This window comes from Artemia franciscana, chromosome 12 (genome assembly GCF_032884065.1).
Source record: "Artemia franciscana chromosome 12, ASM3288406v1, whole genome shotgun sequence".
Taxonomy (NCBI): domain Eukaryota; kingdom Metazoa; phylum Arthropoda; class Branchiopoda; order Anostraca; family Artemiidae; genus Artemia; species Artemia franciscana.
The window spans coordinates 39409048-39432510 of NC_088874.1; the positions used below are offsets into that span (position 1 = coordinate 39409048).

The 23463-nt window shown below is 34.5% G+C and overlaps 1 protein-coding gene across 3 annotated transcripts; it reads right to left on the reverse strand.

Moving 5' to 3' along the window:
• Positions 1-2706: 2706 nt before the first annotated feature.
• Positions 2707-21950, reverse strand: LOC136034106 (zinc finger protein 664-like). Of its 3 annotated transcripts, none has more exons than XM_065715246.1 (4): positions 21807-21950; positions 14509-14622; positions 11920-12090; positions 2707-4589 (listed from the first exon to the last, which is right to left on the reverse strand). In XM_065715246.1, the coding sequence occupies exons 2-4, from the start codon at positions 14549-14551 to the stop codon at positions 3403-3405; spliced, it is 1401 nt and encodes a 466-aa protein (XP_065571318.1). In that variant the 5' UTR covers positions 14552-14622; positions 21807-21950; the 3' UTR covers positions 2707-3402. The 3 variants fall into 3 exon arrangements, with proteins under 3 accessions (XP_065571318.1, XP_065571319.1, XP_065571320.1); XM_065715247.1 differs by having other exon boundaries at positions 21803-21941; XM_065715248.1 differs by having other exon boundaries at positions 14509-14615; positions 21807-21926.
• Between the last annotated feature and the right edge of the window lie 1513 nt (positions 21951-23463).

Here is a 23463-nt window from a genome sequence, read left to right on the forward strand (position 1 = left end):
ATAATACCTTTATTCTTTAAGCACCAAGGACATCAAAATGAAATTTTTTGGGTGGGAATTTCCTCAGATTTATCCTTTAACTTAAGTCCGATCATATCTGAAAACTGCAATTTCCAAAAAAATATCTTAAAGTTGTTAGAAAACTGTGTAGTTATTAGGATAATAGTCAGTGTTAGCACTAGATCCTTTATATAGTTAGTTAAACGTCGGAAGCTTTCCATAGAGAGTCTGTTGACGGCGCTTTGGATTTGGTAGAATAATCTGTAAGCCACCAGTTAACACAAAAGTCTCTTGTTCCTAAAACATAATCCTCAAAACCTGGCAGCTTTCTTGTCCTAATCATTTACAGTTACAAGGTTGGAATTTCCTCAGATTTGAAACTTCCTTTAGCTTTTCTGGCTAGCAAAAAGAACCTTATAAAAAAAATTGCCAATGCCAAACTAAAAACGTACATCCTGCAGATACGACTTTTGGGTGTCAGTGTTATCCAATTCAGATGCAATAACACATCAAAATTAACTGCATGAATTTGGCGCTTTTGTTGTAACAATTTAAAATTAGCAATCTGCTGAATCCCAGAGTTAGCTATACCTAAAAAAGAAAGGTATGCCTTTTTGATTTGTTCTATGCCTTATGTTTTAAGCTGATTTTACAGCCTAGTACCTGCTATGATCAAAGACGACAAAACAACAAGTGGAAGCTATTAGCGAGTGAGTTCTCATTATATAATGTTTAAAGAATGAACTACGGGTCCAGTGTTCCTAAAGAATGACTGGTTTCCGCTTAACCAGTTTAAACAACCAGAGTTTACTTATTCAACACTAAGTTTACAGCCGAAATAGCTTCAGAATTATCCCCCTCCCCCCATTAAGTATCACGACAAGGAAGGAACAAGGATACAAAAAGTGGTATACAAACAAGGAATCACAGGCAACACTATGGCGTTGCCAATAATAAAGACCAATAAGGTCCCAATGTTTTATTATTGTTTTCCTAGAAGCACTTCACTTGAACATGGTGGTTATATAAACTTTGGAGGCGAACAATTCCATTGGAGATCAAAAGTTTTAGTGCCCTTTTCAAGACTAAAAAGTGATCAGAGAGTAACTCCTAACCCCCCTCCCAGCCAAGTCTCATGCTTTATTCACCCGAAATGTGTCCAAACAGAAGTGATCAAAGGGCAACTAGCCACTCCGTCGACCTTTTTCCCCCATACTTATCATATCAAAAGTTTGGGATAGCTATTTTTTGCAAATGTCAAACAACTACACCTCCAGGGTAGACCCATCTACCCAAACCTCCAGGAAAGGAGTATAAGTTATGCTACTAGTCCGTTGTCAACAAGGATTTTTCGTGAGGAAAAGGGCATGTTAGATCCTGGGCCTTTAAGAACGATTAAGGCATTAAAGCAAAATTTTAAGGAAGTGTTGAGAGGGATATCGAACACAATCAAAGCAGCCAATGTGCTTACTGGTTGTGAAAAGGGAATTCAAGCAATATCTAAAGAGAAACTGAGGGTATAAAATTGAACATTTAAAGGTATGTTGAGAAGAAGGTGAAGAGAAATTTTAAGTTAACGAGAGCCCCCTCCCTGCTCTTTTCATTTTGCTCTTTTGCTACAAGAACACTGAGAAAAAAAGTCTTTAATACATTAAGACACACTTAAATTTGAGGAAAACTCATAATAAGAAACATTACTAAAAAATCTGCAGGATCAACAGTCCTTTTTCAGACTTGTGTGTCACAATAGTGAAGCAGCTCTTATTCTTCGCGTATAGCAGAACACAGAAGAAGCTAACGATTGATAGGGGTGGCAAAGGACAATTTCCTTAAAAGTCTTATGTAAACAAGCTATTATTGCAATTTTTTGTTATAAAAATTTTTATTACGAAAGTATTACCAGTTTTTTAACTATGGGCATTCTTTTGAATACCATATCTTCATTACAGCTTAAATATGAAATAAAATCCCAAGACCTATCAAAATATTGCTTAAGGAATTTGTACTCAATATCTATCTCATTTTTCGAAGGATTTGAATGTTTGGGAGCAATAGTATCAGCCAAAGGTAGTTGAACAGAGTATTTCAAATATATGACTAAGAGAAGACGAATTCACAACGAACAATCTTTCAGATTAGCAAACATATTAATGAACAGACAATAAAAGAGGAATAATTAAAGTTTATATTGTTTTTTTTCAGTGATGTTGATTTTTGGAAATAGGAATTTTTTTTAGTTATGATTTTGTGGTGTTCGCCTTAGAAACCTGTTTTGTACTGCCTTTTCTGAATTTTAAGAAAACTTTCTGTTATCATCAAAGAAAACTTACAATTAGCACATCACGCTTTAGGTTGGACATCGCATAGATCACAATCTGCATTCGGCTCTTACCATAGGCATAAAGAAAACCCTAAACAAACCCTGCAACAAGTTGAGCAAAACAAATTAGCATTTACAGAACTCTTTCCTGGAGAACCCCTGGAAAAGAATGTCAACAACACTAATTCACAACAAATTTATCGAATTTCGTATTGAACTAGGACAAACTTTCCTAAAAATATTCGGTCATGTGCGGAAACTACAGAATATCAACCACTACAATTTTTACCAAGTCATATTTTGGTAAAAAAGTAATGTTTTACAAAACATTTTTCATCCAATCAGTAAAAAGACACTCCATTAATTTCTAAATAGATTCACCAGAGTTATTAAAAATAATATATTTTCTTATATTACATAGACTAAAAGTCAAATAAAACAAAAACTTAAAGAAAATATTAAAAATGTTTAAAAAAAGGTAAAAAAGGAAAGGATCTGGAAAATAATAGAAAAGAAAAACAACATTTCAGATAAAAAACAAAAATGGGAAAGAAGACAATTCAGAGAACATAGTTTATAGGCATTAGCATCTAGTGTTGGGCAACTTGTCAAATTCAACTCTTTGATGACGAGATAAATCGTATATTAAGGACAAACATTATGTTCAAAAGTGTTTTCTCCTGTATGTATTCATTCATGACGATTTAGATCGTAACTTTAAGTAGAACACATGTTATACGTATTATAATTGAAAGGATTTCCACCAATATAAATTATTTGATGATTATGGATCTAGATATATTACATTTCTTTCGCACATCCCGTTTAAAAGATTTTTATCAGGTATGAAATCTTTGATTAATAGATAAAATGGAACTTTAAGTAAAAGATTTATTACAAATATCATGTTCAAACGGTTTTCCCCAGTATGAGTTCTTTAACGAATCGATAATTGGAACTTAAAGTAAAATATTTTTTTGAAATATCACATCTAAAAAGGTTTTCCCCAGTATGAGCTCTCTGACGACAAGATAAACTGGCACTTGTAGTAAGATACATCTCATATTCATCACATTTGAAATTTATTCTCTAGTATGAGTTCTTTTATGATAAGATAAATTGGAACTGAATGCAAAAGATTTCTTACAAATATCACATTCAAAAGGTCTTTCTCCAGTATGAGTTCTCTGGTGATAAGACAAACCAGACCTTCTTGTAAAACATTTCTTACATACATCACATTTAAAATGTTTTTCTCCAGTATGAGTCTTATGATGAATAAAGAGGTCTGCTTTTCGGCGGAACGTTCTCTCACATATATTACATTCAAAAGGTTTGTCTCCGGTATGAGTTCTTTGATGATTGGATAAACTGAAACTTGTTGTAAAATATTTCTTACAAAAATCACATCCAAAAGGTTTTTCTCCAGTATGAGTTCTTTGATGAATAGATAAATTGGAATTTGAAGTAAAACATTTCTTACAAATATCACATTCAAAAGGTTTTTCTCCAGTATGAGTTCTTTGATGAATAAACAGATGGGCTTTTTGGCGGAATGTTTTTTCACATATATCACATTCAAACGGCTTTTCTCCAGTATGAGTTCTCTGATGAAGAGACAAAATGGCACTTGTAGTAAAACGTTTCTCACATACATCACATTTGAGAGATTTTTCTCCAGTATGAGTTTTTTGATGAGTAGATAAACTGGAACTATAAGGAAAAGATTTCTTACAAATATTACATTCAAAAGGTTTTTCTCCAGTATGATTTCTCTGATGATAAGATAATTTGGTACTTGTAGCAAAACCTTTCTCACATACATCACATTTGAAAGGTTTTTCTCCAGTATGAGTTCTTTGATGAACAGATAAACTGGTACTCGTAGTAAAATCTTTCTCACATACATCGCATTTGAAAGGTTTTTCTCCAGAATGAGTTCTTTGATGAATAAACAGATGGGCTTTTCGGCGGAATGTTTTCTCACATATTTTACATTCAAAAGGCTTTTCTCCAGTATGAGTTCTTTGATGACGAGATAAATTAACACCTGTAGTAAAACGTTTCTTGCATGTATCACATTTGAAAGGTCTTTTTCCAGTGTAACAAGCCTCACTTTTCCCCACATAATTTTCTGCAAATTCATAAATGTGACTTGTCATCTCATTTTGACAGTTGAAATTCATTTCTTTTTTTAGACATATGCTGGAAAGACTCGGCAAGCAAGGTAATCCCCATTCTTGTTTGCTCATATCATTATCAGAGGATACTGCAAGAAGGAAAACTTAAGTAGTATAAAATTTGCTAAAAATCTCAATACTTGTATTTTTTTCTACTTCTTTTTCAATTTAGAACACATCTCAGTTTTTAGCGTTTTTAGCCTTACACAGTTCTCATCAACAAATCATGCCTAGTTATGTATTTTATAAAAGTCAATATGAGGCACTATTCTTATAACAGTTCGAATTCTTTACTGCTTTCTTTACTCAATAATGCGGAATACGGTTTGAATACCAATTTACTTGATTTCATCAAAAAGAAAAGAAAAAAAAAACAGATGTACGGTAATATTCATAAATTATACTAGCCTCCTATTTTTATAAATTAATTTAGTTTCTCCAAATAGCTTAATAATATTTATCTCTATAAAATGCTTTATATCTTGGGTATAAAATAAAACATTTTCAATATTTAGACACTATATACGAAGAGTTTGTTCAGGGTGGTAAAAGCAATCAAGGATTTATCTTCTGAGCAAATCCACAATTTCTGATCCCAGATCTTTTTAGTTAGAAAATTCAAAGAATAACTTGTTTTATATTTTCATCATATCTTGGTATATTTCTCTAATATATAGAAGGTGGACATCGTAGGTAGCATTTGGTAGGTAGGAAGGTAGGAAAAGTGTGACTTCCTACCTCTGGTTACCATCCTAAATGAATGAAATATTATTTTTGTGTAAAAATAAAGGCCTTTCCATTGATCAAAGAGCAAATAAAATAAACTATATGGTAGAAAAAAAAACAGAATCAAGTCTCAAAGAAATGCATCAATCTATACCATAAGAACTATGAAATATGCATTGTGCAATATGCAACAATTTTGACAATCCTGAACACATAAATTTTAATCTCTGTCTTTCGAATCCTAAAGCTGCAGGTGTCCAAGAGGGCATTTAAAAGAAACATTAACAAATATTAGACAAGATTAAGTCAGTTGACAATCTTATTGAGCGCAGTCCACTTTCAATCCTGCAAAGGCTATATTCATGAAAACTTCTATTTTTGCTTGATTTTTACTTTAACACCCTAATAGAGAAGGCTTACCCCAGGTAATCATCCTTAGTCAACTTCAGTTTAACCTAGACACCTCGCAGTTTCAATTACAACACGCATCATTCGGGCTTTATGGTGGCTGAATTTTTTTTTGATTTTTTAAAAAAGCTTATTATTGTAATTAAACGGTCTTAATGTTTCAGGAGTCATTTATTTTGCCAACTTTCGATGCATTACAACAATGCACAAGAGGAGTACAAACAAGCAAAAAGAAAAATCAAACACAAATAATAACAACTATACAGTAAAGTGGCCAACATGTCTAAAGAAGATTAAATAAAAAAAAACAAGTTTTTTTAAATGAAAGTAAGGAGCGACATTAAAACTTAAAACGAACAGAAATTACTTCGTATATGAAAGGGGCTGCTTCCTCCTCAACGCCTCGCTCTTTACGCTAAAGTTTGACTGTTTCTCTCAACTCTTCTTTTTAAAACAGTAAAAAACTTTAGCGTAAATGTATTAGTTGATGATATGTAGTTGACTTAACACGCGCGCTATAGTATTGCGTCAGACCCAGGTACGCGTAATAACGTCTTGAGGGAGTAGTAGCTCTAACAGTTTACCCTCTATCTGTCTTCCAGAAACTGAAAAGTCTTAAGTACTCTGGATACACTTATAATCTTTGGAGTTAGTATAGTTCTTAGGGCAGAAACAACAATAGAAGTAGCCCCGAAAGTTTGAACTTGATACCTACAAAAGTTCTTGAGATACAGCTGAGATGTCTTAGTGACAACCAGCACACACACAGTGCGTTTTGATTTAACTTTAAAGCAACATTTTGTTTTTTAAGGATAATGGGCAGACTGCATAACAGTGGGGGGTATTCTACTGCTACTACCATAAATACTGATGCTACTACCGTTGCTACTATAACTAGGGGTAGAAATGTTAAAATTGCATTAAACTAAATCGAAACACACTATGCCCACATATGTTGTCAAAAGAATGCATCAGCAATGCTTCAGGGATGGTTTATGGTATGAATTGAAACTTTCATTGTGTGTTGAAGAGGATGTTGAAGGAAACCAAAGTTTTGGCTACTCTATAAGTATTGCTACTATTTTAGGGAACGTTTATGGGGAGTTCCCATACTTGCTACTATTTTGGGGAACGTTTATGGGGAGTTCCAATTAAATGAAAAAACTATATGCACGCAGGCATGAAAAGGGCATATAAGCAGTATCATAGGCAACGCTGCTCTAAGCTAGCAATATCATTGAAAATTTAAAGGAACTAGCTCGATTGGAAATTAGAAGTTCTAGTTCGCTTTTTAAGAGTTAAAAGTGATTGGATAGAAATCAGCTCTCATCGTTGTCCCAGAATTTTCCAAACATTTCCAATCAAAATCTTAAGACAGCCATTTTTTTCAGCACAGCTGAAAGGTCCAGTTATTATATCACTTGGTTTATTGGATAGGTCAACCCTTCATAGTAATGTAGTTTTCCCATTATGGTGGGAGGCACATCTGTCGAATCCTATCCCATTGTGGGGTACAGCCTCCATGTTGAAGATGCGGTAATGAGGTGCATTCTGGCACTGTTGCCTGTCTAATCATATGGATGTATAAGTCTTGTCGGGCTAACAACCCGGCAAAGCTTCTTTTACCTGGCTATGATTGACAATAATAAAAAGCGTCGTAAAAAACATACGGACAAAACCATTTTGTAGACGACCTATAGCACGTCCACCGACCATCAAAAAAGACCTACTAACGGTGACCCACTGCAATGTACGTGGTCTTAGATCTAAGTTTGACCAGTTCCTACATTTAGTGAACTCAGTCCGACCGTCTACCACGTGTATCCCAGAGACCAATCTTAACCATGACATAGAGAGCAGTGAGATTGCCATACACACTACTCAGGGATACACACTACTCAGGCGAGATCGTGAACGTAGTGACGGCGCTAAATACAGAGGAGGTGTTGCTGTTTATCTACAGAGCCATATATCATATTCATAACTAAATATACCAGGTTCAGCAGGTGAAGAAGCTCTGTGGGTTCAGTTGACCGTCCCAAATAAGTCCATGATTGTCGGTACTGTGCTCAAACCTGCCAGATTACCAGCTACATTGAAGCCTCCCTTGAATATATTCGGGGCAAGTACGCTAGTTCTACCATTATCTTCCATGGAGACTTCAACGTCAATCATAGCGTGTGGCTTTGCAGCAAAAATAATGACAATGAGAGGTCGAACTTGTATGATCTACCTCTCTCACACGAGCTGGAAGAACTTGTCAATTTTGACACGCATCAAGGCCCAAACGGATCATCTCGTCTTGACCTATTTCTTACAGATCACCCTGACTCGTTTAAGGTAGACGCTCATGCTTTCACAGGTGACCAGGTTGCCACCATTGAACGGGGAAACCTTCGTATTCTGCCTCCAATAAAGCATGAGCGGAGAATCTGGCTATGCAAAAAGATGATTGGGACGGTTGAGAATAACTCTTTGTTCTCAGCAGTGAAGAGTCTTTCTCATTGAAGGCCCAGAGAAAGCTGCAGAGATGCACAAGTAGGCCATAGTTGACTCTGTTGAAGTTATACCCCTTCAAAGCGGATACAGGTGTCAAGTAAGGACAAACCATGGTTCAATGCCCAGTGTAAGAGGGCTATCGGAGCCAAGCAAAAGGTAAACAAGTGATGGCCACTTTCAAAGAGCAAAGAGCACAGGATTACATTAATCAACACGCGCAAGGATGCAGTTCATACGAGTCGGCAGTTCCGGGTTCGGTATAAGGAGAAATTAACCACAAAGGTTCCGCATACTTTGGAGAGAAGTTGGTGTAGAATTGACAAGGAAACTTTACCGTCATCCAGGGGACTTCAATTCCTTCTCTACAGATTAACGGGACTGTGGTGCAAGATCCACAGGAAAACACTGAATCTCTTGTTAAGGCTTTAGTCAGATTGTCGAATCTGGACGACGGCAGTAGAGAAGTGCCATGTTTCTCGGACCAAGCCTGTACTGCCCTGGATATGTGAATTCTTATACTCCTAAGATTCTTTGCATTTTGCGGAAACTTGACGTGACCAAAGCCACAGGTCTTGACAACATACCAAATGTTGTCCTCAAATCCTACAGTGCCGAACTAGCTGGAGCATTGTCATTGCTTTTCCGGATATGCTTTCGCTCCGGAACCTTCCAGCAAACATTGAAATCTGCCCAAGTTATACCTTCCCTAAAGCCAGATGGTGATCCAACGAGCGTGGGTTCCTATAGGCCTATTAGCCTCCTCTTCTGCGTTGGCAAAGTCTATGAGAGCGTCTCCAATAAAACGTTTCAACAGTTCCTGTAATTCTTGGACCTTCTAGGCTATCGCCAATATGAATTCCGGAGAAAACGCTCTATTGGATCGAACTTCTGGCAAGAGGTTTAGGTTATTGTCAGTCGACATTGCCAAGGCTTTCGACAGAGAATGGCACCATGGGCTGATAAGAAACTCAATGCGTAAGGTGTTCGTGGATTTCTATTAAATGTGATTGAAAAATTTCTTTCAGATCACTTTCTGCGGATTGTCCTGGACGGGTTTATTTCCCGATAATCAGTGAAAGGAGGGGTTCCCCAAGGCTGTATCTTTGGACCTACACTCTTCCTTATCTACATGAATGACATAGAAGACAACCTCACAAGCCCTCTGCATCATTTTGCCGACAATACAACAACCCACTCAGCCATATCAAAACCCGAAGGCCCAGCACAAGCCTCCCTTTCCTTACAGATGTATACTTATAAAATCGGAAAGTTGTTTGATACATGGGTGATCAGCTTTAATGCATCGAAAACAAAGGAACTTCTTATTACCTGATCGAAGGTGCCACACGAACAACCCAGTTTCATTTTCAAAAATTAAACTGTAAAGAGAATAGAACAGCTTCCTCTACTGGGGAATCATTTCTCAATCGAGCTCTCTAGGAAAACCACCTTGATCGGGTGAGAATCCCCAGCACAAGAAAGCTCAGAGTCACTCTTCACTGTAAAAATCTTCTTCCATCAAGCTCAATAAATCCCACTTTTCAAGTCCTGTATCAGACTCACAGCTGAATGTGGATGCCCGCTATACAGCTGAATGTGGATGCCCGCTATGTGGATGCCTGCACCTACACACATGTCTTGGTCCAGCCTCTAAATTAAAGGCTTGATGTAGCGTCGATGGCTGTTTTCTACAAGTACGTCAATTCACCTCATTCAAACAAGCTTTCTCGTATTGTTCACGAAGGCACACAACTGTGTGTAATTATCTAAAGGAGGACACGCAAAGAACCCAGTACATGAGGAAGAGCTTCAACTGCGTTGCACTTCTATCTGGAATGATCTTCTTCGGGAAGTTATTCCTTCAAAACCCTCTATTAACTCCTTCACAAGAAGGTTTAAAAGACATTTAAAATCTCGAGGTGTCAAAACGAGGCAAATGAATAGCGGAATATCTGACACTTTAAGTACCTGGCGCCGTGAATATCAGAATAAAAAAATTTATAGTAGTAGTCTTAGTCTTAGTTGTAGTATTAGCAGTAGTTCTAGGAGCAGACGCAGTATTATTATCATGTGAATATTGTGTTTTAGTTAATTCCAACATCCCCCACAATAAACCATGTAAGTTTTGATTTCACACTCAAAACTGTTCCTAAGAGATTGCTGATGTACCCTTTTGACAACCTGCATATGTATGGCATGGAGTGATTCAGTTTATCTCCCCCCCTGGAACTTCCCTGAAAATTTTAGCTTCATAGCCTGAAGTACAGTTGTAATAGTGGTCACAGTGGTACTATTAGTACTCAAATTTGGAATTTTTATTTTAATGCTCTTAGCCTTACAAGTAGTTCTCATACAAGTAATAGCCTTTTGTTTAATTTTAGCCCTTCCAGTAAGTTTGTAAGAATAATCAAGGCAGAAGTATACGCAGTTGGAGAAGCAGAGGGACAGTGAACTAGGGCAGGAGGGATAGAAATTGCAGCTTCTAGCTTTTCCACAAAGAAATTCAGCATTTTAACAGTGTCTTTCAAAGACTATAATAGTATTTGCCTCATTAGGTATTAACAACACATCAGATGGATCAAGAATAGCAAATTTTAACGAGCTTTTATTGGTTCTTGATCAAATTTAAAGCAAATCAACAATGTCACCCAAAAAGCAGAAGCTTGGTGGGTTCCTCGACGTTTCTAAACAAGATCAAATCCAAATACAATTTTACACATACCCCTCGTTTCTCAAAGGATTCCTTATTAAAAGCAACATTGCTGCATGCTTATTTTTTAGCTTATTTACCTTAAAATTAATTACCTTATTTACTATATTAATTATACTTATTTACCTTATTACCTTATTTTTTTTTATCAATTTTGTTAATTAATTGCCCTTGAAAAAGTTCAATATGGAACGTATATAAATTTTATCATCCATCACTGATGCCATACCTTGTATTCGTAACAGCTATCTATAAATTAGTGTCGAGAGAGGTCAGTTGAGCGAGAAACAGTAAAAACGGGTTATTTCACTTATTATGAGACCTATTATTACTGAGGGTCACTGACTAACTAAATTTCAAGGTACTGAATTAATAAAAGTTCAAAACGAGCTTTGAAATTCAATAAATCCAAAAAACAGGTGTTATTACTTTGATATACGTAATAATTTCTGTTCGTTTTAATGTTGCACCTTGCTTTCAGTGAAAAAAACATTTTTTTTTTTTTTAATGATCCTAAAAAGACAACATTATTACTAGCATAATGTTGATTGCTGTCAACTCGCAAATATTTTGCAACATAGCAATGATTATGCAATAATCAATGGAAATATTCCAGAAAATTCAAAGACCTGGATGGATCCTTTTCTAGAATCTAGAAACCTCGTAAACATATAAAAGAAGAAGATTTTAAAATCAACATTGATTGATGATGACATCAATCAACAGAATCACGGAGGATAACATCAGGAATATTGAGCAATCAAATGTTATATTATCCACTGTTTTGGAGACAGTGTTGCATTAAAATCAGGTAAAACTAAGGCTTTTCTAGAAGATAATAATTAAACTACAGAGGTTTTACGCTCAAATATTATTAAACCATATAAGCCATAAAAGACATTATCTTTATTATGTATGAATAAATCCATATTTTAAAAATTGTAAAAGAATTCTAATGACTTTCAAAAGCCAGAAAAAAGTTTCAAATTAAATCAAGTTTCTTGTTTTATTCGCGAGTTTAACTGGGATACAAATGGAGGCGCAAAATACAAAATATCGGTGTATCTGAAGCATACCTTCATCCCCGTCAATGTTTGGCTCCAGTTTAACATGGTCAGCATTATGTTGAAAATTTCCAGAGATTCCAGGAGAAATAGCAAAAAGTTTGGCTTCATCTTTCATTAAGAGCATAGACTGTGTGCTTCCAAAAATATCTTTATCCTCATTTGAAGATGTGTCTTGGGCTTCTAGAAATTAAATGCAATACTCAATACAAAATAAGTTGATAAGTAATAAAGCATTTAAAAAGCCACACGAATTTTTATAGAGCAGTTCCATGGAGGAGTAAAGGATAATAGATCCTCCCAGCATATATACAATTTATATATATACAAAAGAAACAGCAATAGATTAAAAAAAAAAACAATATTACAAGAATAGTTACCAAATATCATAGGTTCCGTCAAAAAGTTTTTTCATCAAGGTTGAAGTTATGCCTGCTTTCTAATAAAGAGCCAATCATTTGTAGTACGGTAACAGAAAGTTTAAGACTAGTTTAGAGAAAATACGATCTGATCAGACAAATAAGCCAGTTCAAGCTGATTAGTGACTCACTGCTCAGTGAGTCACTACACTCAGTGAGTCACTAATAGTCAACTCAATGTTGACTATTATTTTGGAAGAGCCCTGTTGTCATATATTCTGTCCTATTATTATTTATACGGTAGAAGACCCTAAGTCCAACCCAAGGTTTAAGATATCCAGTCTTGATTATCAGATTCTTTTAGAAGGTGAAAACTAGAAAATGCCTTTTGAGTAAAACTGCAAATACACAAAAATAGCTTTCCCAAAAAAGGTGCTCCCACTAATGCAAGCAATATTGTGACAAGCCTATTGCAGTAACTTGCACAAAAATTATAAGATATTTATATCATTAGGCTCAATAGTTTCAAATCTATCCATTCAGATCTATTCATGTTATTATATATTTGCACATTAGGGGGGGGGGTAAAGCATAGCATATATTAAATACAGTAATGGTTAGTTTACGTATTTAATATATGCTATGCTTTAACCCCACCCCCCTGATGTGCAAATATATAGCCCTAATTCGTTTCTAAACTATTACAGATTCACGATTTCAAATATCCAATTCACAAAAACGGAAATGATTGCAATTCTATATGTGTAAATACAGGATGTTTGGGCCATAATAACTCCATAACGGTGAGTTTGCGGTAGTTTTGCAAGAGAAAAAAAATATTCCAAAAGTCAAAATGCATCTATTAACAATAGTTTCATGACCCAAAACAATTGTTCAGGTAATAGGAACATTGACCAGAAACTTATTTGAATGACAGTGGTGATCTTTGTTGCCCTTATAAAATAGCGACTATGACATAGCTAAAAGATTGGTAAACCAAAATCCTAAGATATCCAATCCATTATTAAAGAAACCATGCATAAAGAGCCAGAGGAAAATAAGTGTATCAGTGTTGTTTATTTTATTTAAAAAAGGAGTAATTCTATTTTTGATGCAAGACTTTAAAATAAGTATTTTTTTTTAATAGAAAAACTACATTATTAGGATTAACTGTATAAGAAAAGTACAGTATGTCCTTAAACTAAAACAAACTATTCTTGCAAAGAAGGGAATTTAACACCCCTCCCCTCCAATATAGAAACAATTTATAGTAAGATGTAGCATATGCTTCATTAAAAGTATAATTAGTATCTATAATACCTTGATACTAAAGAATCAAAAATGGCAGAGTTTGGGGAAAATGTGACTTTTCATAAACACAAGCTTGATAATGAAGATATAGGAAATGTTTGATAAAAGCTGAGGTGCTAGACATACTTTCAGACATTTATGCTCTTTCTTTTTGCTTCTAAAATTTCTGCCTTTTCTCAACAGACCAATCTTTATGTTAAAGTAAAAAAAAAAAGCTCTTTAAAACTCGAAGTTGAAAAAAATAGGTGAATACTTAATTTAAGGGTAATGGTTAATAAAATTGCCTAAAGGGCTTGATTCGCAAGATTTGACTTTGGAAAATTTATTTGCAACAAGTTTTTTTTAAATTAGTAACAGTTATGTTTTAAGGTTTTTTATTTTTTAAGTCAAAGCAGTAAAAATGAGTTTGGAATGGTAACCACTCTAATATTTTTGACCAAAAGCAGCAGAAATAAGTGGCAAATTGGCTTAACCGCCCTTAGCTTAGGGAAGATTTGACTTTTCATAAACACAAACCTGACAATGAAGAGATAGGAAAGGTTTGATAGAAGCTGAGGTGCTAGACATACTTTCAAACACTTATGCTCTTTCTTTTTACTTCTAAAATTTCTGTTATTTCTCGACAGCCCAATCTTCACGTTAAAGTAAAAAAAAACTCTTTAAAACACTAGGTTGAAATAAATGGGCTAAATACCTAATTTAAGGGTAATGGTTAATAAAATTGCATAAATTGCTTGATCAGCAAGATTTAACTTTGAAAAAATTCTTTGCAGTTTTTTTTATTAATAACAGCTATGTTTTATAGTTTGTTTTATTTTATTTTTAGTAAAAGTAGCAGAAATAAATGAGGAATGGAAGAACTCTCCTATTTTTGAGTAAAAGCAGCACAAACAAGTAGCAATTTGGCTTAAAACCCTTTAGTACCAATTACCTTGCTTAACAGCAGTGATGCCCAACAGCATGGGTGTTTCCATAGTTTGCCAATTGAATCAAATACACACTCAGTCTCTCTTGGCTATTCCAGGCATTTAGAAATCTCTAGAATCTAAATAGTTAATTATTTGTTATATAGTACTATATGCAACAACTACATGGTATGGTATATACCATAATTATATGGTATCATATCTACAAAAGAAGATGGAGGAGAACAAAACAAGTAAAATGGTTGGGAGATAGAAGCATGATAAATGTAGGAATTCCACACCCAAGACCAATTTATGTACAATCCCATTTTCATAGTGACCGAAATCAATAATAAGAGCTAAGAGCTCATATGGCACTTGTGACGAGGCGAGAAGAGCTAAGAGCCAAGAGATCATATGGTATAAACTCAATAGATTGATTTAAAAAGAAAATAAGAGGCTTAATACCGGTCAAGATTTAAAATAAGAGCTCTGAGTCACAAAGTCCTTCTAAATATCAAAATTTATTAAGATCTGATCACCTACTCGTAAGTTATAAATACCAAATTTTTTCTAATTTTTCCTCTCCCTTTTGCCCCACAGATGGTCGAATCTGGGAAAACGACTTTATCAAGTCAAATTGTGCAGCTCCCTGACATGCCTCCCAATTTTCATCACCCTAGCACGTCCAGAAGCACCGAACTCGCCAAATCACTGAACCCCTCCCCCCAACTCCCCCAAAGAGAGCGAATCCAGTACGATTCTGTCAATCACGTATCAAGGACATTTGTTTATTCTATCCACCAAGCTTCATCTCGGTTCCACCACTCCAAGTGTTTTTCCAAGATTTCCCCCTCCAACTCCCCCCCATGTCAAAAGATCTGGTCGGGATTTGAAATAAGAGCTCTGAGACGTGAATTTCTTCTAAAAATCAAATTTCATTACGATCCGATCATCTATTCGTAAGATAAAAATACCCCAATTTTCATGTTTTCCAAGAATTCCGGTTTCCCACTCCAACTCCCCCGAATGTCACAGGATCTGGTCAAAATTTTAAATTAGAACTTTAAAGCACAAGATCCTTCTAAATATCAAATTTAATTAAGATCTGGTCACCCTTTCGTAAGTTACAAATACCTCAATTTTCAAAATTACCCCCCCCCCCAATTCCACCAAAGAGAGCAGATCCGGTCCAGTTATGTCAGTCACGTATCTTAGACAGGTTTCTATTCTTCCCATCCAGTTTCATCCTGATCTCACCGCTTTAAGTATTTTCTAAGATTCCCGGTCCCCCAAACTGCCCCCCCCCCAATTACGCTTGATCCGGTTGAGATTTAAAATAAGATATCTGAGTTACGAGGTCCTTCTAATACGAAGTTTCATGAAGATCTGATCACTCCTTCGTAAGTTAAAAATACGTCATTTTTTCTTATTTTTCAGAATTACCCCCCCCCCCTCCAATTGAGCAGATCCGTTCCAATTATGTAAATCATGTATGCAAGACTTCTACTTATTTTTCAATCAATTTTCATCCCAATCCCTCCAATCTAAGCGTTTTCCATCATTTTAGGTTTCCCCACCCCAAACTTCCCCTAATGTCACCAGATTCGGTCAGGATTTAAAATAAGAGCTTTGAGACACGATATCCTTCTAAATATCAAATTTCATGAAGATCCAATAACCCGTTCGTAAGTTAAAAATACCTCATTTTTTCTAATTTTTCAGACTTAACCCCCCCCCCACCTACCCCAAAGTGAGCGGATCCGTTCTGGTTATGTCAATTATGTATCTAGGACTCGTGTTTTTTTCCCACCAAGTTTCATCCCGATCCCTCCACTCTAAGTGTTTTCCAAGTTTTAGGTTTCCCCCTCCCAACTCCCCTCCCAATGTCACCAGATCCGGTCGGGTTTAAAATAAGAGCTCTGAGCCACGATATCCTTCTAAATATCAAATTTAATTGAGATCCGATCACCCGTTCGTAAGTTAAAAATACCTCATTTTTTTAATTTTTCAGAAATAACCCCCCTCCCCCCAACTACCCCAAAGAGAGCGGATCCGTTCCGTTTATGTCAATCATCTATCTAGAACGTGTGTTTATTTTTCCCACCATGTTTCATCCCGATCCCTCCACTCTAAGTGTTTTCCAAGTTTTAGGTTTCCCCCTCCCAACTCCCCGCCCCCGTCACCAGATCGGGTCGGGATTTAAAATAAGAGCTCTAAGACACGATATCCTTCTAAACATCAAATTTCATTGAGATCCGATCACTCCTTTGTAATTTGAAAATACCTCATTTTTTCTAATTTTTAAGAATTACTCCCCCCCCCAACTACCCCAAAGACGAAACAGTTCCGATTATGTCAATCATGTATCTGGGACTTGCGCTGTTTTTCCCATAAGTTTCATCCCGATCCCTCCACTCTAAGTGTTTTCCAAGATTTTAGGTTTCCCCCCTCCAACTCCCCCCAATGTCATCAGATCCGGTCGGGATTTTAAATAAGAGCTCTGAGACACAATATCATTCCAAACATCAGATTTCATTAAGATCCAACCACCCGCTCATAAGTTAAAAATACTTAATTTTTTCCGAATTAACCGGCCCCCCACCCCCCCCCCCCCAGATGGTCAAATCGGGAAAACGACTATTTCTAATTTAATCTGGTCCGGTCCCTGATACGCTTGCCGAATTTCATCGTCCTAGCTTACCTGGAAGTGCCTTAAGTAGCAAAACCAGGACCGACAGACAGACCGACAGAATTGGCAATTGCTATATGTCACTTGGTTAATACCAAGTGCCATAAAAATAGTCTCATTGTAAGAGTGGGAGGACATCTACTCAGCAGCCCACTTGAGAAAAGATTAAAGGATACTCACTGAAGTGCATGCACCTTCAAAGGCACAAGAAGAACTAAGAGTCAAGGTATTGTAGATGGATTGGATTTTTTATCCCAAGAACAATCTATTGTAAATTTTAAATTTCTAGAAAGATTTTAGAGCTTCCAAATGAAAAAAAAGGGAGAGAGATTTTTTGAAAAGATCTCATACTAGCAGAGTGCAAACTATTTAAAACCCTTTTCACTTATTACAATGCTTTATTTATCAAGTTGGTCCAATCAGACCAATGTGTTTTTTATTCACTTGGATGTGTTTATAACATTTTGGTAAAATTTTAGCCCCTAAAAAGCAAGCCACTCTGAACCCCCTTAATCTGAAGATTTCCAGTTGGCATGCGTTTACAAGTGCCAGTAGGGGATTCCTCATATGAAAAGGAAAGACTAATATTTCACACATTAGAAACTAAGCTGTTGTGTATTTGCCAAACTTTGTCCTTGGGTTTATACAATGAAGACATTTCCAAAACTTTACTGAAGTGCTGGGAAATATTTGTTTCCAAAATAATAATTCATTTCAAAAACTGTTAAGCAGCCTACAAACACCAGATAACATGCATAGTTTAATTCCCATTAATACATACCCAACATACCCAATACCCCCACATGCTACAACATATCCAATCTATTACTTATTTATTAACTGACAATCAATTCATTAATGGTTTAATTGACTGAGCAAATAAACTGACTACTTAATCAGCTCATTTGATTAAGTTTTTGAAGGTTATTTTATGATAGGGGGTTTCAATCTGTTTTTTTGTAACCATTGTCTAAAAAAAAAGAGAAACCCTTTTCAAAAACAAAGATCTTTTGGGAGAAATAGGCAATGCATTTTTATAGTTACAAAAAACACACTTAGCCCCCTATCACAAAACAACCTTAAAAAGAAGAAAAAGGGGAAAATTGTGTGATAATAAAGATATTTGGAAGGAATAGGTGATACATGTTTATTTCATATTTTTGTTGAAAATAGCGACAAAGACTACACTGCCTTTCCATAACAAACAAACACAAAGTAGAAACAATAGGGAAATTCTTTTGAAGACAGCAGAAATCTGCTCACTGTATATTTTGGCCCTATGTCCACAGGCCATCTTCAGCACACCATGAGAAAGAAAACATAATGAAAACACCATGAGAAAGAAATATATATATATATATATATATATATATATATATATATATATATATATATATATATATATATATATATATGTATATATATATATACATATATATATATATATATATATATATATATATATATATATATATATATATATATATATATATATATATATATATATATATATATATATATATATGTATATATCTATATATATATATATATATATATATATATATATATATATATATATATATATATATATATATATATATATATATATATATATATACATATATATATATATATATATGTATATATATATATATATATATATATATATATATACATATATATATATATATATATATATATATATATATATATATATATATATATATATATATATATATATATATATATATATATCACCAATGCAACAGCACAAACACATTAAAAAAAAAAAAAAAAAAAAAAAAAAAAACAGAGAGACAGAAGGAGAAAAGGAAGACTGTCTTCCTAAATTAGTGATTAATATAGACCAGCACTTGAATGAGACCTTAACCCTACTCATCCATACAATCACATAGGTCAAACAGCATAGCCATATACAATCAACCATAACGAATAATCCATGGACAGGCAGTCGTGTCGTCAATAAGTATAAGTCGTCATTTACCAAATAATAAAAACAATAAAGACAAATAATTCAGAGGCAACAACCCAACACAAGGGCCCACCAGGAGAATACACTTGCCTATAGGGTTTTGGCACTTTACATTCTCTACCCAGTCAAGTGTTGTGCCTACCACTGAATACCTATGGTATCCCTGTGTCAGTTATCACCCCCAGAATATATGTCTATGAAAAAAACATAAAAAACAAGCAAACGTAGAACAACCAAGTAACACCATCAGTACCATGTGGCAATTTTTGAAAAATCCGCTCATTTAGACATACAATTCGCAAAATAGATGGCACTGCATCAACTTTTCGCAAACCTAGGAAATTAACCGAAAATTTCCCTAAGTATTTCTAGATAATTCTTTTGGTATTTATTTAAAAGTTCGTTATAATGAAAACTAAATTTTTTAAATTGCCAAGTTAATCTATTTGCAGAAAAACCTCTTAATATCAATTTTTGACTTAAGATTTTACATCTATTTTTAAAATCAATATAATTACTACAAATCTTTGCATATTGAAGTAACTGTGAGAAAAACACCAAATATGTGATATTTGAGTGTATATTACTTTCAGGAAATGGGAAATTAATCACTTCAAAATTGAAATCATCCATTTCATTATTACATTTTAAAACTTAATTTATTATTATCAGAAATATTAATATTTAAATCTAAGAAATGATCTTCAAGACCAGCGCCATGACTAGGTTCAAGAGTAAGCTCTGATGGATATATATTTTTAGAAATATCAATGAAGTCCTGACAGTTTAAGACCAGAATATCATCTAAATATCTTTTATTATATTTTTAAATGATATATATATATATATATATATATATATATATATATATATATATATAACCTTGTTTTTTTGGCAGCCTGCCTCAAAGGTCTTTTTGTAATTGGTTCAACACTATTATAAATTGGTTTCATAAAATATTCTGTTAAATCATTTTCAATTAAATTTGAGCATAAATAATTTAGTGAGTACTCCCCCAAGTCCCTATTCAAAGAAATATTTAAGTCTAATTTTGATTGATTCCAGAACCACCTGTTTTATCCCCAAACCATTACTAATGACTGAAGATTTTTCAAAAAGTATTGTGTGGGAGGGATTATTAGATATATTCCAACATAAAGATTGAAGGAGTTATTAGAACTATTTTAAATTAATGCCTTGTATATGTCTTTTTATGCTGCAAGAGCAACACTTTGGTTTTGTTGAAATTTCAATTAAAGCATGTGTTTTCAGTCGTTTTTTACAAAATAATATGATATTTGAAATCACAAATCTGTAATAGTTTAGAAAAATATTTGGGCTATATATTTGCACATCAGGGGGGTGGGGGTAAAGCATAGCATATATTGAATACATAAACTAACCACTGCTGTATTTAATATAGTTAAATTTATAGCAAACAGTATAATTGGCATTTGTAATAGCCGGCTTTCATATTTTCAACCAAAAACACATGCTTTTATTTAAAATTTGATGTCAAGGAAGAAGAAAATGCCATAACATTGATAAAATTTATTTGTCCAATTTCATTATGGAAAATCACTGCTTGTGGATAATATAACATTTAAAAAATGAATTTATAATGAAATGGTAAGTTTGAGTCCAATGTTTTAGTCTGAGACCAATGTTTTAAGCCTTTTTTATACCCCATATTTAGGTCATTCTTAAGAGGTCAAAAAGTGCTTAAATCTATATTTCCTGTAGAAGCAATTATTATATTTGTAAAAAGCATAAAAAAGGCATCAAGTGGTATATTCACTTTATACAAAAGCCATTAATACTGTTTGCTATAAATTAACCCAAGTCTATTTAACAAAAGGCCACAAAATGTACAGAAAGATGCAAAAAGTCAGGATTGTCCTGCAAGATTGATAAAATTGGTAAAGTTCTAGTTAATTGACTTCTTGCTATCTCAAAGAGGGTTTAGGTTAGGAAAATGAAACTTTCAGGGAGGAATCTACAGACTAAAGTGTGTCCCAGGAAGGTATTTTAAAGCACCCACCTCCACTTCTTCTCCCTCTAGAGGGCCCTTAAATTTGCCTAGATGACAGGTCTATACCTATTGAAATTTTGACAAGACAACATTAATTTCACTTACTAGTTGCTTTTTCTCTGCCTTTAGTTCTGGAAATACAATTCCCGTTATTTGAGTAGAATTTTGAGCCATATCAATGTTTTTTTTTTAATTTAGGAAATGTATTTGCATATCTTTAAATCCATATAAAATAGAATTGAGCAAAGTTATGAAGCTGAAAACAATTTTGTCTTACTTCAATTAAGCAGAAGATATATTTTGCAAGGTTTCACTTTTATAAGACACATATTTTTAAAGGTCATCAAAGGTCAGGGCCCTCTAGAGGGAGAAGGAGTGGAGGTAGTTGCTTCAAAATACCTTCCCAGGACATACTTTAGTCTATAGATTCATCCCTGAAAGTTTCATTTTCCTAACCTAAACCCTTTCTGAGATAGCAAGAAGTCAATTAACTAGAATTTTACCTAAAATTCAAGCTATCTTCACTAGTTTATGGAAGACAAAGGGGAGATATGATCATGAGTAAGAACTTATTAACAAGAAATAACCCTCTATCTTATTTACCTACATTGAATTGAAGCTTGGAGCAATCTTATCCCCAATTATCTCTAAATAAACACCAACCAGAAGACAATAGAGTTCTTAAAGGGCTTCTGGTTTCAGGTGCTGAAAGAGAATTGTCAGATAATTAGGTGCGTTCCAGGGACTTACTGAAGTAATCAAATGGTTACTATTTCCGTTCCCAGCGGGAGAATTGTTGCTGCCCAATCCACTGGGAACGAGAACAGTTACTGCCGGCAGTAAGGTGGGACGGTGATTATGCAAAGGAAAAAGGCATCTGAGCCAGGTTTGTAAATTACCATATTTTGGAATCAACATTAAAAGACACCCTGAGCAGTAGGCTATCTTTTAGTGAGTAAGTTAAGTCAATGAAGAACTTATTATTTAATTTAAAGATTTCTTTGTTTTCTGGCATATCCAGGCAAAATTGTTACCTTAAATTGCCGCTTGGAAGCGTTCTAAGGATGGAATTCTTCTAGGTAACATAGTTAGAATCCACTAAATTGCCACATGGGAGCATTCTTAAGAATTGACTCCTTGTAGGCTCTGTAGCATTATTCCAAATCATTATTCAGAGACAGTCTCAAACCCTATTGAAGAGGTAGGCTAGGGTAGACTATTCAGAGTCTATTACAAAGGATGGTAATTAGATCCATTTGGTAAAAAAATATTCTTCAAATTTTAGATTTTCTCTAATTATACAGGAGCAAAAAAATGCTTTTAAAAATTGTCATGAAGAGATTAAATATCAGCTAAATTGCCTGAGTAAAGCAAACTAGTCTACTTAGGGAGCCAAAAGCTTCAAATATGCTTAACTGCTTCTTCAGCAGTTGCAAAAGATCTGACAAAGAGTAAAGTACAGAGTTTAAGCCAGAAAGGCCTTCTATGCTTTTTCTATTCTCACCAGAATGAAACACAAATCTACAGAACACATACCTCTTCAATAGTTGTAATAATTGGTCCTTTAGCCTGATGCAGCTGCTATTTGTTGCTGTGAGTGCATTGTTTACAATGAGAGCTTAAAGTTGCCATGACAAGCTGCATGGTTGAGTGTACAACCTCTTAAGCAATTCTCTCTTCTTTATTTGCTTATTGCTGTTTAAGAATGATCAAGCTTCAACTCACAAACACGCCATAAATTCTAGGTTTTTAATAGTGTAAGATACAATAGGCCATACATATATTTTGGGCCATACAGCTGCATAATTTTCCCCTTGGTAGGTTTTCCCTTAGTCACCCCTTGGTAGTAGGTTTCCCCTTGTTGGTTTTTACAAGGTTTCCCCTTGTAGGTTAGGGGACCTTGTAGGTCCCCTTGGTAGGACACCCCTTAGTAGGTTTCCCCTTAGCCTCCCCTTGGTAGGCTAAGTGTAAGGTCTCTTGTATCTGATGACGTCCCTTTTGTTTTATTTGGATCGAAAAAATCCAAAGTAAGCCCCTTTGAAAAGGAAGGATCCCTAAAGTGAGATTGACTTTGTCAAAGCTTGGAGGTTTTCCCCTTCTGTCTGTTTAAAAAAAAGATTCATAATTGAAGTTTTGTTCATTTCTGTCTTAAGGGTGACACGTGATAATGATAATTCATTCCATGGGTGTAAAAGGGCACTTTCCTTTATTCAATTAAAAGAAAATCATTTAGATTTTCAGACTTCATTTGTACAACGAATGGG

What these genes read in the sequence shown, in the direction of transcription:
- LOC136034106 (XM_065715246.1), bottom strand. Translation starts at nt 14,551, where the DNA reads ATGGAAACACCCATGCTGTTGGGCATCACTGCTGTTAAGCAAG. An exon ending in CATCACTGCTGTTAAGCAAG is followed by an intron (nt 12,091 to 14,508) that starts GTAATTGGTACT and finishes TTTAATTTCTAG; the next exon opens with AAGCCCAAGACACATCTTCA. An exon ending in AAACATTGACGGGGATGAAG is followed by an intron (nt 4,590 to 11,919) that starts GTATGCTTCAGA and finishes TCCTTCTTGCAG; the next exon opens with TATCCTCTGATAATGATATG.